Source organism: Pyrgilauda ruficollis, unplaced genomic scaffold, assembly GCF_017590135.1.
Source record: "Pyrgilauda ruficollis isolate IOZ18807 unplaced genomic scaffold, ASM1759013v1 scaffold73, whole genome shotgun sequence".
NCBI classification, from domain to species: Eukaryota; Metazoa; Chordata; class Aves; order Passeriformes; family Passeridae; genus Pyrgilauda; species Pyrgilauda ruficollis.
The window spans coordinates 1,044,928-1,062,098 of NW_024529155.1; the positions used below are offsets into that span (position 1 = coordinate 1,044,928).

Here is a 17,171-nt window from a genome sequence, read left to right on the forward strand (position 1 = left end):
AACTTTTAACAGCTTCTTACTAGCTTTGTGACTTCTCTGCTAAATAATGAGCCTCATAAGACATCACAGAAAACATAAGGTAATTTAAAAATAACTTCTAGAAACACAGAATACTGAAATGTTAAGCACATAGGAACATTACTTATGTTTTCCTATCTTAACTTGGAAAACATGTCATGGCCTCCCTTCATTGTTAACATTGTCATCATTTTGATGTTTCATTAGAGACTGGATGAATTAGACACATTCAAAATGCAAATTTATTACATGACTAGAGCTCTCAAAAGCCAATCTTCCAAACTGGGAGATTATGCATTAACTAAGCACTCACTAATTTTAAAATTTGCTGCAGATTTAGAGCCCATACAGTAAGGTTCTACTCAACAATATTTTACTTCAACTTTCTATTTTATTTAAATATTTAATTAGAAAGTAAAACATGCAATAGTGTCAAGTGCAGGTAAAGCTCACCTATTCTGAAATGATTTGCCAGCGACGTTGTCTCTGTATGAATCAAACATAACATGATACTGGTCTCTACTCCACTCCAACACAACCTGCAAAGAAAAAAACCAAAACCACTTGATGTCACCACCTATTAGACACTTAATTTTCACCTTTTGAAATGTTTAACCATAACTGATTTCATTCAAATCGATCTATGCATTCATGAACAACTGAGCAGACCACAATCCCAACTAAATGATGACACTGAGGCAGCAATCAGACCCAGAACTGAAGAGCATAGTTAATTTAAACAATCTTTGCTTTTCTCTGCAACAAAGGATTTCATGACTTATGTATACTCTTTTTAAACTACTTTTTATTTAGGTCACCTCCCCCTTGTTTCTTAGCATCTAAAAATTCAGGAATGTTTTCCCAAAACTGAGACCTCAATCAAATACACTTGGATAAAAGCAGGAAACCGCTAATGCACACACACCCCTGCACAATTTTGTTCATTTTTTTCTATTCTCATACAGGTTATACTGAAGTATACACATCTCCAAAATCTGAGCTTTGCAAACAAACAGCCAGGAAAAACCCCCACAATTTTTCAACAATAAAAGTGGTAAATATGCTTTGACATAATAAAGAAGTACAGGTATTTTGAGATAGAAGTAATATAAAACATACATGTTCTCCTCTGAGATAAACTTGGTATGACATCTTTTACAGTGAAAAGTCCAGCTTTGAAAAGTAGTGGCATTTTGTGCTGTTTTAGAGTTGAAGGCACGGTGGCTGAATTTACTGGGATAAGTACACATTTCTATGTACTGGAGAGTGAAAAAAACCCAAAACAAACAAATTAAAACAACAAAACAAAAAGAAAGAAAACCAGGAAAGCACAGTACTTATAGTACTTCACACCGGTCTGCCTAGATTTAAATGTTATTATCGCTTATTTCTTGTATTGTGGGAACTATGAAATATACCATTTCTCTAAGGCCACCTTCAAAACCATATACAAACTGTCCTCCCTCTAAAGAAGTTACACATTCCTCTACCCTCATTGCCACTAAAGCAAATTAAATCCTTCCCCAAAGCAGGGAAGCTCCATCATGTGCCTGGGTGACAAGCGCATACATGAAATTTCTGCCAGAGCTGCGAATGGTCTCTTTGTAACCAAGATTTCATCAGCACACACCATTCCCCTCACACAAAGGACACAGATTGCCCAGGTAGGCATAAAAATCTCCTCCCTTAAACACCAAGGTCAGGAATTGTCTTAAAAACACACACTATTACACTTTCTTAATGCACAAGTCACTGAGTCCTTCTGCCAAATGCCAGGTTTAATATAGTGTACATTGGAAGTTCATATCCACGTGGAAACATTCGCTCCTACTGATAATCACTCACTGACACATTGTGACTGATCTGTGTCTAGAAGAAATACAGAAGTATTTGAGTAAGACTATATGATATGAATTATATGTCTCTCCAGAACGACAACATAAACCATGCCAGCCTTCTTCTTTGTCTTTTGCACACCTATAGCCAAAAAGAAGTGGACAGATCTCCCAAGAACACATTAAGGACAAAGTTAAAAACTCTTCCTACCTGATACATTTTTCCCCTGCAACTGTTTCCTCCTGACACATTATGTATGCATCCTGCAATAATACCTAGAGGCTGTTTTGCTTCCACTTTGCATACTGGAATTACAAAACCAGCAGGGGAACATTCAAAAGGGGAGAAACACCACCTATTAGGAGATACTGTATCAGACCTGATAACAGTGTCTCTGGCATGTTCTGGTTATAAAGCAGAGCCACCTGCGGAAGGATGGCCAAGAAGGGTTTATAATCAAACTGCCCTAATACCTAAAGCTCATCTTACAAACAGGGAACAGCATTGACTTAGACCTGGCTGCCCTGTATGTTTCTGCAGAAAAATTTCTCACTTATGTTCAATGCCCTAGTATTTCACTGAGCTCAAGGTTTTCCTTCAAATGAAGCTAATTTGCAGCTTCTGGCTGTGAGAACATCGTTACTAATCTCAAATTATTTGCCCTAACCATCCATTTTTACTCCATCAGTAATACTGGTATTAGCATGAATCTAAGAAATCAGACCTAATTTTGCCTACTAGAAAAAAAAAAAAAAATACTGGTCACTTTTCTTTTTTTCTTCATATATAATTTGGAAAATTTACTCCTACATGAATCTTCCAGTTCTTTTGCTCACTCTCTAAATTGCATCTAAGCTTTCCAAGTAGCTTTTAAAGGGCTGGAAGCAGCAAACTAAGATTTAGCAGGAAAATCTGAGCAGTGATTTCGACTGATTCTTACCAAAATCAGCTAAAAAAGCTGGCTTTGGGGGTGGGGCAAAAGCAGAACTGCAAAAGCTGTTCAGACACCAGGGTCTGGTAAGTGCTGCCTCACGCTGCTTTTTATTGCTTGAGTTTCCCGCAGATGGCTAAAAGTGGTTAAGTTGTTATTTTCTAGCAAGATTTCTCGGTTTCATTTTCCAAACAGCTTTATAGTTTTTTATTAGTTGCTGCCTTGCAGATTCTGTACTGAAGAAGAGAAGCATTTTCCATTCCCACAGTAGTCATCAGAAGAGGTCTAACAGTGTTCATTCTCGTAAGCCTTGTCTCTTCTAAGTCACTGAACTACCACTGTGTAGAAAGTACAAAGGCAAAAAGCAAGATGAATGCAAACATCTCTCCCCAGGCTTATCTACCACCCTTAGAAAGAAAAAAAAAAAAAATCTCAGGTGTTTCATTGGTGTTTTTAGCTGTTTTTTTTTGTTTTTTGTTTTTTTTTAAACCATTACTGGTCACTTTTCTTTTTTTCTTCATATATAATTTGGAAAATTTACTCCTACATGAATCTTCCAGTTCTTTTGCTCACTCTCTAAATTGCATCTAAGCTTTCCAAGTAGCTTTTAAAGGGCTGGAAGCAGCAAACTAAGATTTAGCAGGAAAATCTGAGCAGTGATTTCGACTGATTCTTACCAAAATCAGCCATAACTTAGACAACTACTGAAATATTTTTAAAAACCTTCAGAGTTCTACGATATCCTAAAGTTGTGGTTTAAGTCCCCATTCCGAAGAAATGCAAAACTATGTCAGCTTCACAGCAGCACAAAAACTACACCAATCCAAGTCGATACTCATGTACCAACAGGTGCCTATGAGTGCTTTAAAACTACTTAATTTGCTGATGCCTTTGAAGTGTTTCAGGAACTTGTGGTCTCCACAAGACAGCAGAGATTAGTACTTTATGTGAAGATGAGTTAGTACACAAAGTTTTGGCTGTGGTACACGCAAGAATTTCAGATCATAGTCTTTATGGCTCTTCTTTTTTTTTTTCTTTCCTGTATCTGAAAGAGCTGATCAAATTAAAACACAGAAGGAAAAAAAAAAGAAAAAAAAAAAAAGCTTAGGAATCACAAAATTCTGTTTGTTGCCATCCTTTCAGACTGACAAAACTTGATTTCCCTGATTCCTCACTATATTAACAAACACTGTGCTCAAGCAGGATTAATTTTCTCATCTCCACATCCCTTCAGTGATGACTTACCAAATCGACAAGACAATGTGAAATGAAGATTTACACATCCAACACAACCGTGTAAAATCATATCTAGAAGAAGCGCAATTACACTGCATCATTTACAAAATAATGCGAGCAAACTAAGTAACAAGCAGCGAGCTAAGCAGGCTCTGCTGCGCAGCTTGGAGGGAGGATACATTTAACTCCTTAAACCCCGGAGAGGGGAAAGATTCTGTCACTCCCAGTCGACACGCGAAGGTGACATCCAGCACAGGCTTTCAAAGACTCCAACAAAAACACAGCGCTAATAAGTCACCTGATGAGGGAAGTGGAAAAGAATTGCACAAGAGCAGCGAGCAGCAGCTGTCCGAGCACGCAGGGCTGTGTCACCTGTCAGACCCCAGCTCACCCCGAGGGGACACCCGGGCGCTGCCACCGCCGGCGCTGCCCGCAGCCCAACAGGTGCGGCCGGGGCGGCGCGGGGAGCGGAGCGGCCGCGGGGCTGCGGGCAGAGCCAGCCAGTCCCCGCGGGCACGGCGGGCCTGCGGCGGCGCCGCTCGGCACAGCCGGACGGGGCACACGGCGCCGTGATGGGCGGGACCTGTCACCCGCAAGGCGCCCGGAGAGGGACCTCGCTGCTCGCGGGACAACGCAGCTACCCGGCTTCCCCGAGGGAAAAGAGCCCCACATCCCCGCGGGGCCGTGCAGCCGCGGGGCTGCGCCTGTCCCGCCGGCACCGCTCGGCTCGGCACGGAGGGAGGGAGGCAGGCAGAGCAAGGGGGGCAGCCACGCCGCGCCGGCGCGGCGCCGTACTGACCTCCCCGAACTGCAGGGCGGAGACGATCATGAGGACGAGGCCCCCGAGGCAGAGACAGGGCCCATACCTGTGCGACAGGCAGGTATAGGTCTGGCGCTGCAGGAGCTTTAGCAGCATGGCCCGCCGGCGGCCGCCGCCCCGCACGGCCCGGCCCGGCCCCGCTCCCCGCGCTGCCTGCGCCGGGCGGGGCCGCCGGCCCAGCGCCCGCCCCGCTTCCGGCAGCGCCCGGCGCCGCCTGGCGGTGGCGAAGGGGGCGCGCTGAGGGAGCGGCGCCGCCGGCACTCACGGAGGCGGGCAATTGGCCGTTCCGCCGCTGAGGGCTTGCGGACACCGCGCTGATTGATACAGCCGAGCTGCGTGCTGAGATTCAATTTAAGCGGTTCGTGCGTGTTATGGCACAGAAATGAAGTGCGGGGATGGGTTCCTGGAATGGGAATCAGCAGGCTAGAGAGGGTTACTGATTGAGTTCTTCAAGACCGGCTCTTGAGGAAAAAACAGGAAATTCGTTAGCTGACAGCTACTCTCTGTCTGGCAGCTGACACTGGATTCTGCCATGAAGTCCAGCTGAAGAATCCTGTTTCCTAGGCTGTTGGGGTCCACTCCGGCTAGCTATAGACCCTTGCCCACACGATACTTCATAGAAAAAGGTAAAAGATTGAGAAGTGCTCTCCTCCACGTGGGAAACGTTGTCCTTTATTCCAAGACACACATCAGGCAGACAAACCCATGGGAGAAAAAGAGGGCATTCCCTGGCAGCAGGGAGCTTTTATATCCCCCGGGATGGAGACAGAGGGAGAGATCCACAGGCAATGGATACCAGTGAGGAGTGGCGAGGGGAGGAGTAACCCAGGGGAGAGACCCCCGGGTGGTACCGGGACAGGTGAGGGAAAGACCATGTGATAGGGAAACGGGGTAACAAACCACATAATGTAACATAAACTATACAGTGCAACATAAAACTATTCTGTGCAAATTCCCAATCACCCAGTGCAAGAGAACAACTAAACTGGTGCATCACAACATCCAGCCACCTGCTTAGCACGGACGCTGTTGCCATTGAGGGCAGAGGCACCAAATGATGGGGTGTCAGAGGCCTGCAGGAGGCCAGGCATGGTAGCACCTGTCTCTGTAGTCTATCCTGCATCCAAAGGTCTTCTAAGTATTTCTTAAAATTCCCTGCAGTGACTTCAGAGTCACAACCATCACCCTCGTGAGCCTATATTTCCTGTGGGAAATAACAATGCCTGACGCTTTCCAGAACTTTGTCCCAATATTGGGACACTGGTAGTCTGAGAAGACTACACATGGTTGTACTTTAAGAAATGTCCAAGAGGGCACGGCTCTTTGGCACGTCTCTCTCTCCTCCTATTTACTTTTTATCATCACAGCATTTGTCTTTCTCCAGAGTGAGAGGAAAGCTAATGTCCTTACAAACAATTTGATGGGTGAAGGGATGGGTGTTCACGTCTTTGAAATGGGGCTTAATATCCCTCCTGACTTAGGGCAGGTTTGCTGCAGGGCCCAGGCAGCTTGGCTCCTGGAACAGACAAGGGTCTGCACAAGCCCAAGTTTCTGAACTTTGGGGTAAAATAGTAGGTTCAAGGGGGAATACGTGGTAGGCGGTTATGGAAGTCTGTACCTTCCCTGTGCCTCAGCCAGCGGGGAGAGGAAGCCGGGAGTTCAGGACAAAAGGAGGCTGTGCCCTGTGAAATCTCGAGAGCAAATCCCGTGGCTGTGTGCCCTGGTGCACTCTCTACCTTTATTCAAATAAAGTTGCAGGACTCCTCTCTCTCCTTTTAGGACATAAACCTCTGGAATTTGTGGATTTTCCTGACAATGGGCCATAGGGCAGGATGACGAATTCACCAGGGGTTACCTGAAGAGCCTCAGAACCCACCTCATGGTGCTGTGTTCCTCCTCATTATGGTGTGTTATCAGTCTAATGATACTTATTTGGCCCTTCATGGTAATGCAGCCTTCCAGTCTTGGTACACAGAAGACTAACTAAACTTTTCTCTCCTTTGCCTTCTCACCCATGTGCCAAAGTACTATCCTGGGGGAATATAATTTTTGCGTATTCCCTCACCTGCCCCTCCTGCTCAAGCACTGTGCTATTATTATTAAACTATTATTACTCAGCTATTATTACTGCCTAGCAGCGCCTCTTTACCAATGCCTACAGCCTGTGCCAGCAGTACCAGTGACGGCCTGGTATTCTGAGTCAGCAGACTGAGGTTTTCATTGAGAACTGAGGTATAGCACATATGCAGATTATGAGAAAAATCCCTATTTCTGGTCAAAAAAATCTGTTTCAACAAACCAGTGTAAATGCAGAAATGAAACTGACCGTCCTGCAAAGATGAAGATGAGAGATATATCACCAATATAAAGCAGAAAACCAGTCAGGGGAAGCTGAATTACTTCAAGACCTGGATTAATAATTAGTACAAGGTGTGAGATAATGCATTTATACAGACTAATAAATACTTCCATGTGATACCAATGTGATAAAACCATTAAAAATAATGGTCACATAATCTTTAAATAATTTTTTAAAGTATCAGGCAAAGCATACCATTAGACACAGAGATATAAATAGGTGCTGAACAAATAATGATGGCACTATATCTGTCCTTTCTTGTAGAATACTTATATTCAAGGAATATATATTAAACTGAAATTGGTGCATGAAAAGGAACAACTAGATCCTACTTTCTAAAGAGACATTAAAAGGTTTTGACTTGCTCACATCACAGAAATGGAGATCAGAAACTTACTTAAACTAAATGCAATACCGTCACAAGGTTAAAACAAAACACAGGAAAACCCAAAGCAAACAAAACAAAACAAAACAAAAAAAAAAAAAAAAACAAAAAAAAACCCAAAAAAAAAAAAAAAAAAAAAAAAAAAAAAAAAAAAAAAAGGAGAAAAAACTATATTCTGGAATATATATCAAACAGGAATAGGAGGAATACCTATCAGGCCTTGAGAGACAGCCTAACCAGATTGTGACAGGAAACGGGACTCTATACTCCAGATGTTCCCCTATATTCCATTTTGCCATAGACTCCTAGTCTCTTCCCATCTTCTGTCCATCAAAGTTTTAATTATTCCAGATGAATGAGGTTGTTTGAGCTGGAGAAGAGGAGGCTCAGGAGGGACCTCATTGCTCTCTGAAAGGATGTTTTAGTGAGTTGTGAGTTGACCTCTTCTGCCATGTCTCAAATGAAAGGATGAGAGGAAATGGTCTCAAGATGTGCCAGGGGATGTTTAGATTAGGTATTAGGGGGAAAAAAAGAAGTCACTGAATAACTGGTCAGGCACTGGAAAAAGTTGCACAGGGAGATGTTAGGGTCACTGTCTCTGGAAGTGTTCAAGAGGCATCTGGATGTGGCACTTGGGGATGCATTTTAGGTGTGCTTATGGTGGGTTGATGGTTGAACTGGGTGATCTTTAAGGTCTCTTGCAACCTTGACGATTCTGTGATTCTGTGAAAGGCGTGGAATAGGGATGAAAACAAGGCCACCCTCAGCTTGCTAATTAATGCCAAGCTATTAAGATACACGTGCCAGATGCAGGCTCAAATAACTTTTGAGAAAATCTATCGAAGTTGCTGGGATTATTCTATGTCTCTCACTAGAAATTATTTCCAAGCTTAAAACCAGAAACCAGATCAGGGGCCTTGTATCCCTTCACAGCTCTCTTTGTGGGCATGTGTCTGAAAGGAGCAGGGTTTAGGCCAAATTCTTCTGTTTTCACATTTTATCTCGTAGTGCACTGCTTGTGCAGTTCTCCAGGTGAGAACTTTATAATTGTATCCAAGAACAGAATACTTAACTTTCTTCATTTCTCCATTTCTCCCAGTCATTGGAGATGCAAATGAACACAGATATTCTGCTAGGAGCAATAAATTCCACTAGATGTCAGGGTATTTAAAAATTAGACGCTGTCCTTATAATCCAACATATACTTAAGGGCCTTGCCAAGTCGTTATCCATGTAAACCACTGGGCTCTTGGAATGATCTGCTTGACTGTTCTTGTATTTGTGTTAACTCAAAGGTGCACATTGCAGCACTTAACACAAAGGCATGCCTCCTGTGGATTATGATGTAATCTAAATAAGCACTCAAATACTTATAAACACACTTGGTCTTGATTTTATGCAAGTTGTCTTCATCAATATTTTTTCTCTCCTAGCTCTTAGAAAACTGATTTTTTGATGTTTTTCTTACTACAATTAGACCTTTCTCAGAAGGGGTAGAAAGTACTTTGAAAAGGAAAGTGATATTTGCTTTCTTTTAACAGGAACGGAGATTCTGTATCCTCAAAATCTCGAGGAAGGCAGAATTTCTTACTGGACATGGTAAACTTATCCAGAAGTAGCTCTTTCCAGGTCTTTTGTGTTCTCATTTGCTGGGAAAGGAGAAGAGTAGGAGCTAAACATCCGAGACAGCAGTGTAATTATCTTTGGTTGAGGCAAAAGACCAGAAATAATCAACTGAGCATCTCAAGCTTTTCTGTTAGCCAAGAATATTATTTCCTGGACATTTAATTAATCTTGTTCTAAAAAAAAAAAAAAAAAAAAAAAAAAGAGAATTAGCATCAACATGGGTTTCCTCTATTTGTCTCTGTATGGTGTCTTTAACAAACATGAATTAAACTTGTAGCACTTCTGTGAGGCAAAAATTACTGACCACAAAGGTAAAGACAAAATTCAGCAAGTTTGATATCTGTTCCACTTGAAATGTGAATTTTCACAGTACAGGAAATAACTCATGATACTCTGAAGGCTCAGCAGTTCACTCTTAGGGATTTTGGTTTCATTTATGAGTGCTCTGAACTTCTGAGCATTCAGAGGTGTCTCAAGTCAGGCAAGTAAAAGTTCAGAATAGAGGGGTAGTGGGACTTGCCTGGGAGAGTTTGTCACTACTTTGAAGAGATGAATAAGCACTCTCTATGGAAAGGAACTGGGAGAAAATATGGCATTCTAGGACTTTTCTCCCTGCCACTCCACCCTCCCAAAAAACTATAATATCTATGCTTCTGAAATTTAAATAGTAGCCTTAGACATACTGGAGTTAATAGCTTGGTATGGCACTGTGAATTTGGCAGTACCACTATCCATCAAATACAATAATTAAATCACATTAGTCACTCAGAACACAAAAGAGTAAAAGATGGTGACTGAGCAGGGTTCTATCCTTCAACACATAATCTCATTTTGACTCACTGTCATGGATTGACACTGGCACAGTGCCAGTGCCCCCATGATTTATAGAGCTCTTAGGCTTTGGTGAGACTCAATGCCACTGACATTACCTCTAAAACAGAGACTGAATACAAGTGATAGATTTCTGAAAGGCACTGCTAGACCTCGCTGCTGTGTCTTTTAATGGATTATCTCTTAATCAGTCTAAAGTAATTTTAGACTCATGAGCAAATGCATTCTAATTATATGCAGCCAGTGAGAGTTTTCACTTAGTACTGCAAAAGTGGAGATTTTAAAATTGTGCTCAGTATTTCAGTACTTTTGAAAACCCTCAGATGTTCAGCTCCCAACCCTCTGGATGCATATGCAAGGAACATTTATGACTTTTTACTTGAAAATTCTCTCCACAGAATATGGAATCCTTTTTTTTTTTTTTTTCCCATATCCATTTTTCTACTGTACCCATTTCTCTACCAAAAAAAAAAAAAAATATCTCTGAAACATCAGTCAGTTCCTACCTTTTCCAGTTCTTTTTTATTTGTGCAGATACCGGGAAGAATATTTAAAATAATCTGAAGAGCATGGCTGGTAAAAATGAGGTATAACTAAAGAGAATAGAGTAGTATCTCAGAAATAGATGAAAAAGCTGTGCCTAGAGAGCAAAGGACTGGAAAAATGCCATTTGAAAAATCTCTAAAAGTGAGCATCTAGATGAAGCTGAGGCAGCATGTGCACCTGGCAGCAAAATCAGATTTTCTAAGCATAATATTCGCCAACATTTTACTCTGAAAGATCTGTTATTTCCTGCACACTTCAAGCTAAAATAATAAATGCTTGCAGAAAGCCAGAAGAAACCTTTTGAAACTCTGCAGAATCTGGCATTTGCTTTTGGTTTTGGTTGGTTTGGGGCTATTGTTGTTTTTGTTGGGGTGTTAGGTTTTTTGTCCTTGGTTTTCTTTATTGCAAGCCCTTGCTTTTTAAAGAGATATCTCTTAGCAATGGTAAACTAAAATTTAAATAGGCAGTGGCTTTCAAACCAAGTCATATCTGTATGTCTGTTTCCAAAGTCCCTAATGAAGTAGATGAAATATCCTGGAAAATCTCCCCAGGCCGTGATTTAATGTATTTTATATATATTAGGAAATATATGAATGAAGCCTTATTTTATAAATACTAAATTTCATAATTCTTTTTGAAAATATACAGTTGGAGTTCATTATCCTTGATATTTAACTAGAGTAGAATAGAAGAGGGTAGAATAGAATTTGTCACAGTGGTCTGCTTCTATGAAATGTTTTATTATTCTAATGGTTAAGAAGGTAGTATTTTTTACTTTAACACTGGAAACACAGAGTCTTTAGTATACTGACGGCATTGTTACATCATAATGATGGAATTTATGTTTCTTTTGTTAATCCTGCCAGGTTGCAATGGCACAGAGAACAGACTGTGTAGATTTGGTGGTTGAAATGGGCAGGGTACTCTTTTAAATCCACTCAGCAGCACATAGCAGAAAATAGTGGAGGTGCTTTTAGTTATTTACAGTGGTCAGTAGGATTTTGTGGCTGTATCAAAAAACCTGCACCTTTTACATCACAGTAGTGAGAGGGAGACAGAACATGAGAAGAGCATCTAATTTTGGTTAGTTAGCTCTCCATCATTTGGTATGGATGACAGCATCAGACAGAAGGATTGAATAGATAAAGGACCTCTTTAGGATTAACAATTTCCTTTGATGGTTGAAAATATACTTTTATGTTTAAAAGTGCTTAAGAGACTACATAGAGAGTAGAGTGGGAATAATTGCTACAATATTTTTTTGGAAAGCCATATTAGCTGTCCTTCATATCTATTTTATTTCAGAACATAGAGACATAGAATTGTGTAGGCTGGAAAATACCTCTAAGACCATCGAGTCCAGCCATTAACTGCTGCTCAAGAGTGTGGAGGAGCTGGTACAGACACAGGTACAGTTCATGATCTTTGCTCTGAGACTCCCAAGCTGCAGCAGCTGTTCCTCAATCTGAAGTTCCTCAAACAAATAAACAGTGATGCTCAACAGGTTATCGCAGTGCTTATTGCCAGCTACAAGGCTGAGCATTTGTTTATGCCTCATGATGCTGATTTCACTGCATTTATAGTGAACAAGAACAATCCTGCCTTTTTTTCATATTATTTGTATATTTTTGTCATAACAGATTTACTGTGTAGCATGACTCTTTGATATTGAAGAAGTATGAAGGACATGGACAAAGGCCAAGAAAAGATGGAAAGAACAGTTTGTTAAAACTGAAAAGACAAAATTGGATGCAATATTTAGGTTTTGTAAAACTACATTTTACTAGGTATGTCTGTTTGTTCAGTATGTATCAGCTGGAATCAAGCAGTTTCAACATAAACAGATTTCAAAATATTCCCTGAAGCACATGTGGCAGCTCCCTCTGGCCCTGTTAGACCTTGGTGTCAGCTGTGGCCAGACACAGAAAAAGGAAACTCATGAAAGAAGCAAACAGTAGTACAGCCAGCAAAGTGCAAAGCATGGTATACAGGAAGAAATAATTGAGTGCCCTATATTTAACAATATGATGCAGTAAAGGTAGACAAACCAACACCCCTAAATTGTGCTGGCAAATCAATATTAACCTATGGAAATAGAATCTGATTTTTCAGGAGCGACTACTCTCCATTTCCAGGAGGTTTTGTATTGGATGTAGCTACATCATTAGCCACTTCTGATATTGAGAAAAATATTTTTGATAGCTTTTCCTAGGATTGATCAAATTCTCTCTGTTTAGAGTCTGATTTCATTAATCCCTTTTCATTCTAATTTGACTCAGGTCATGAATTTCATTACTTTCTCCTAATCTTCAGCAAGCAACTTACTGCCAGCTACTGTGTACCACTAAGAAAACTGTAAAGGTATTTCTTTCAGATGACAAGGCCACATAAAAAGCTCCCATTTCACTTTGAATGATTTACTTTTCACTAAAAATGTGCTTCTACAAAAATGTACTGCCAAAATTCTCAAAATGCCAGAGCCAAATTCTCCTACTAACTGCTTCAACATGTTCACTACCTCATCTAGAGTGAAGGACAACAAAGCCACTGGAGAATGGTTCATCTGCAGCTAAACAGCCTCTCTCTTGCTCTTTATAGCCCTTGTCAGTCTACAGCTCACGCATTCTGGAAACAAAGATTTCTCCCAATAAACATTTTATTTGAAAAAACATCACTCAAGAAGTAACTCAAAATGCAGAGTGGAGTAGTAAAAAAAAAAAAAGATTTTGAGAGCTAATTTTCTTTAGAAATTCTGGAATAAACCTTTTCACACTTCATCACTATTGCAAGATATTAATCTGCCCTGCACCAGAGAAAGCTTCTATTCATTTTTTGGTTTTGGGGTTTTTTGGTTGGTTGTTTTTGTGTGTGTGTGTGTGTGTGTGTGTACTTTTTTGGGGGTGTTTTGATTTGTTTGCTTGTTTTTGGGTTATGGGGTTTTTTTGGTTGCTTGGTTGTTTTTTGGTTTTGGTTGGTTTTGGGTATGGGGTGTTGATTTTGTTTTTGGTTTTGTTTTTGGTTTTTGGATTTTTTGGTTTGGTTTGGTTTGGTTTGGTTTGGTTTGGTTTTTTTTTGAGAGATGAAATTACACAATTTCAGCCCAGTAGTTAACTTCTCTTCATTCTTAAGGGACCTGTCAGTTTTTTGACTTGTCCAATCTTTCTGACAGCTGAGACATCTTTTACCTGAATTTTGGTTAGACATTTACATATAATCTAGCTATCTACAGGGGGGACCCAAAACAAAGGGAGCAAAATAAACTGTATTTTAAACAGTAACACCTGAATACTGCCTTATAACTAATTCCCATTACCTTTTAGAAATATTAACATCATGCCATGGATGCCTCACAGTGTAAGACTTCACAGAGGATGTGGGTTGTTACTATTGTTACTCCAAATTTCCTGTCAGAAGTGAGAATAGTTTGCACGTGCTTTTATTACTGAGAGAAGGTTACAGATACTGGCACATGACCAAAGAGGAAGGGAAGAGGTACCACAAACCAGCTTGAACTCTTCACACCGTAATCTGAAGAAGTTACAGGTAATGTATTTGATTCCTTCTGTAAATGTATTTTCTGGTGCAACCTGTGTTAATAAACCAGTTATTAACCAGTTGTTAATAAAAGAATTTAGGCATTACATTCACAGATTGACTGCTTTTTTTTCCTAGTGCTTGTGTGTAGCAACAGCTCTCAAAAAGTAGCTGAACTGCATCTCTCTTGCTCTCATTCCAAACTTTTACTGCTTACCATTTTCTTGTCTCACTTGTTCTTCCATCCTTCCATCTTCCAGCAGGTTCTTTACCAAATCAGGGAAGTAAATGCTACTGTAACTATTCTGTACAGGTTCAATGTAAAAATCATGCAGAGATATTAAGAACCAATATGTTTGGGGAAGGAGATTCTTCTAACTGGGTCTTTCATGTTACAGGTAATTCCATAATGAATGAGTTTGGAAAACACACATATTATAAAGAATATTCATATATAATAAATTAAAAATCCATGGAAATCATATTTTGAGTAAAGCAGGAGAAAAGAGGAGATACAAGTACCAGCAGCATAAGCTATTTTAGATTTCTTGCATTATTATTTCCTTACCTTCATATATTTTCAAATAACTGACATGGATGTGTTATTATTTGCATACCTTGACATATTTATTTTCTAATAATTCTAATTTGAAGTAGTCTGATGATTTTGTTAAATCACAGATTCATAGAATCATAGAAGGGTTTAGCTCAGAAGGGACCATAAAGATGTCCTAGTTTCAACTCCACTCCCATGGGTGTGGGGTTGAAACTTCCATTAGACAAGATTGCTCAAAGCCCCGTCCAGGAGGGCCTTTAACAGGGCATCCACAATTTCTCTGGCCAATCTGTTGCAGTGTCTCATCACCCTCAGAACAGAGAATTCTTTCCTAATATGTAATCTAAACCTACCCTCTTTTGTTTAAAGCCATTTGCCCTTGTGCTGTCGCTACAGATGTTGGTAAAAAGTCTCCAGCTGTCATTCTTCTAAGCCCCATTTAAATAATGAAAAGACTCAATGTGTTGTCCCTGGAGCCTTCTCTCCTCCAGCCTGAGCAATCTCAGCTCTCTCAGCCTTTCTTCAACAAGGAAAGGTGCAGCATCCTCTGATCATTTCTGTGGCCCTCCTCTGGACCCCCTGTAACAGGTCCATGTCTTGTGCAAGAGACCTCCGAGCTGGATGCAGTGTTCCAGGTGGGGTCTCACCAGAGCAGAGCGGAGCAGAACAAGGGGGCAGGATCACCTTCCTCAGCCTTCTGGTCATGTTTCCCATGCTTTCATACAACCCAGGATAAAGCTGGTTTGCTGGACTGCAAGTGCGCACTGACGACTCCTATCTAATTTTTCATCCACAAAAATCCCATGGAGCTATATTAAAATCCATAGTTATTTTATGTTTCTCTACTACCAGAGTTTTAATATAATTTATCAAAAACAAAATTAGTTAAAATACACAGACTTTCTTTGGAATATCACACTAGTGTTCTGAAGTCCAGTAAATAAAATTACTCTTCCCAAGTTTGTGAGTAACCTGTATTTTTTACTGCATGCAGCTTCTAATGATCTTTAAAGAACATGCTTTTGATAAAAAAATTATTAAAGAACACTGCTCAAATTTTACAATAAAATGATAAAGAAAATGAAACATCACGTGAGCTGCAATAAATGTTTACATAGCAACGAGAGCCTTTGCTAGTGATCACCAAACAGTCAATTGCCACCTGCTTGAGCCAAATGTGTCCATTTTTTTCACTCCAGATAGTGTTCAGGCACTTCAAAAAATCATGTGAATAATGTAAATACTCAACTCACACTTTAGAGTAATTTATTTACTACTTACAAAACTAAAGGTAGTACAAGGAACTTGCAGAACTGTGGATGGAACATTTTTCCAACAATGTGACTTAAATGCTGGTGGAGTAAAATAAAATTAATTCCATCCTCTTTTTGCAAGGGACCAAACCAAAATAATAAATTACTGATATACTAAAAATTAAAATTCTACTGCTATAAATATAATTACCATCAATATGTTTCTGCCATTTATTGACCAAAGAGATTGGGTTTCATTCCTTTATAGTGGTTCTTTAATTTTCTGTTTCAAGATGAAAAAAACCTAAGATACCTGATATTGAGGCATAATTACACTGAATTTTTTAAACCGACGTATTAAGATAGCTCAAATATTATCTCCCTTCCATTATTTTTGCACCTTTAATATAAAGAGAAAAAACCCTGTTCTTCCAGTCAGAAATTTCTGTCACTCAAATTTACTAGAAGGCAGATTAGCTGTGGAAAGGTGAAGTATGAATTTGTGTCATGGTATGAACTATTACGCTCAATTTATATGTTATGAATATAAGCAACTTGCTGCTGCCAAGAAGAAGGTCGTCGACTACCTCCAGTCTTAGGGGTAGAATAATTTTTTAAATTATTTTTCTGTACTTGCATTAAGATGTACTGTCCCTGGTCCTTTTATGTAATTTCTATCTCCATTCCTAATACCTTCAGAGTCATGGCAAGTACTCACCTTGTGTGCATCCACCACAGGGAATGTGCACTGAAGGCAAAACCCTCAATACATTCTCAGGGAGAGGGGCAGAGTAAGCACACACATATCTTTGTAGCAGAATGGTGACCTTGAGTTTAGATGTTGGTTTGGAGAGCTGATAACTACAAACAATCAAAGGAAACAGAAACACCCTTGACAGATTGTCCGTGGCTTCAGGCTACACAAAAGCGAAAATGCTGAACACGTCATGATTTTGAATTAAATTATGGTTTCCCTCTAAGCATGTGGAAAAGTGAATTCCGGGGGAAATTTGGAGATCAAGGCTACATTATATGTTTGAAACGAAAGTCCAAGGCAGATGAGGTGTGTGCAAGACTCCGGAATGGGACCTGCACAGTTTCTGGCCCGGTTTCCGTGCCCCCAACACCGCTCCCCGGCCGGCGAGCTGCAAAGAGCCCCTGCACGCTCACACTGGACCCATTTTTAGCCCTTTTGAAGAATACTGTCAAGGCGCAAGCCGGCGGCATGACCCGCAGACCC

At 40.3% G+C, this 17,171-nt stretch overlaps 1 protein-coding gene across 2 annotated transcripts in view; it reads right to left on the reverse strand.

Annotated features, from left to right (window-relative positions):
* The window catches only part of GNPTAB (N-acetylglucosamine-1-phosphate transferase subunits alpha and beta), a 39,634-nt gene extending 34,628 nt beyond the window's left edge, over positions 1 to 5,006 (reverse strand). For both annotated transcript variants that reach the window (XM_041486006.1, XM_041486007.1), the window contains exons 1-2: positions 4,821 to 5,006; positions 472 to 557 (exon numbers count right to left, since the gene is read on the reverse strand). In XM_041486006.1, the coding sequence (XP_041341940.1) occupies positions 472 to 557; positions 4,821 to 4,937 (203 nt within the window). In that variant the 5' untranslated portion in view covers positions 4,938 to 5,006. The remainder of the gene's footprint in view (positions 1 to 471; positions 558 to 4,820) is intronic.
* Between the last annotated feature and the right edge of the window lie 12,165 nt (positions 5,007 to 17,171).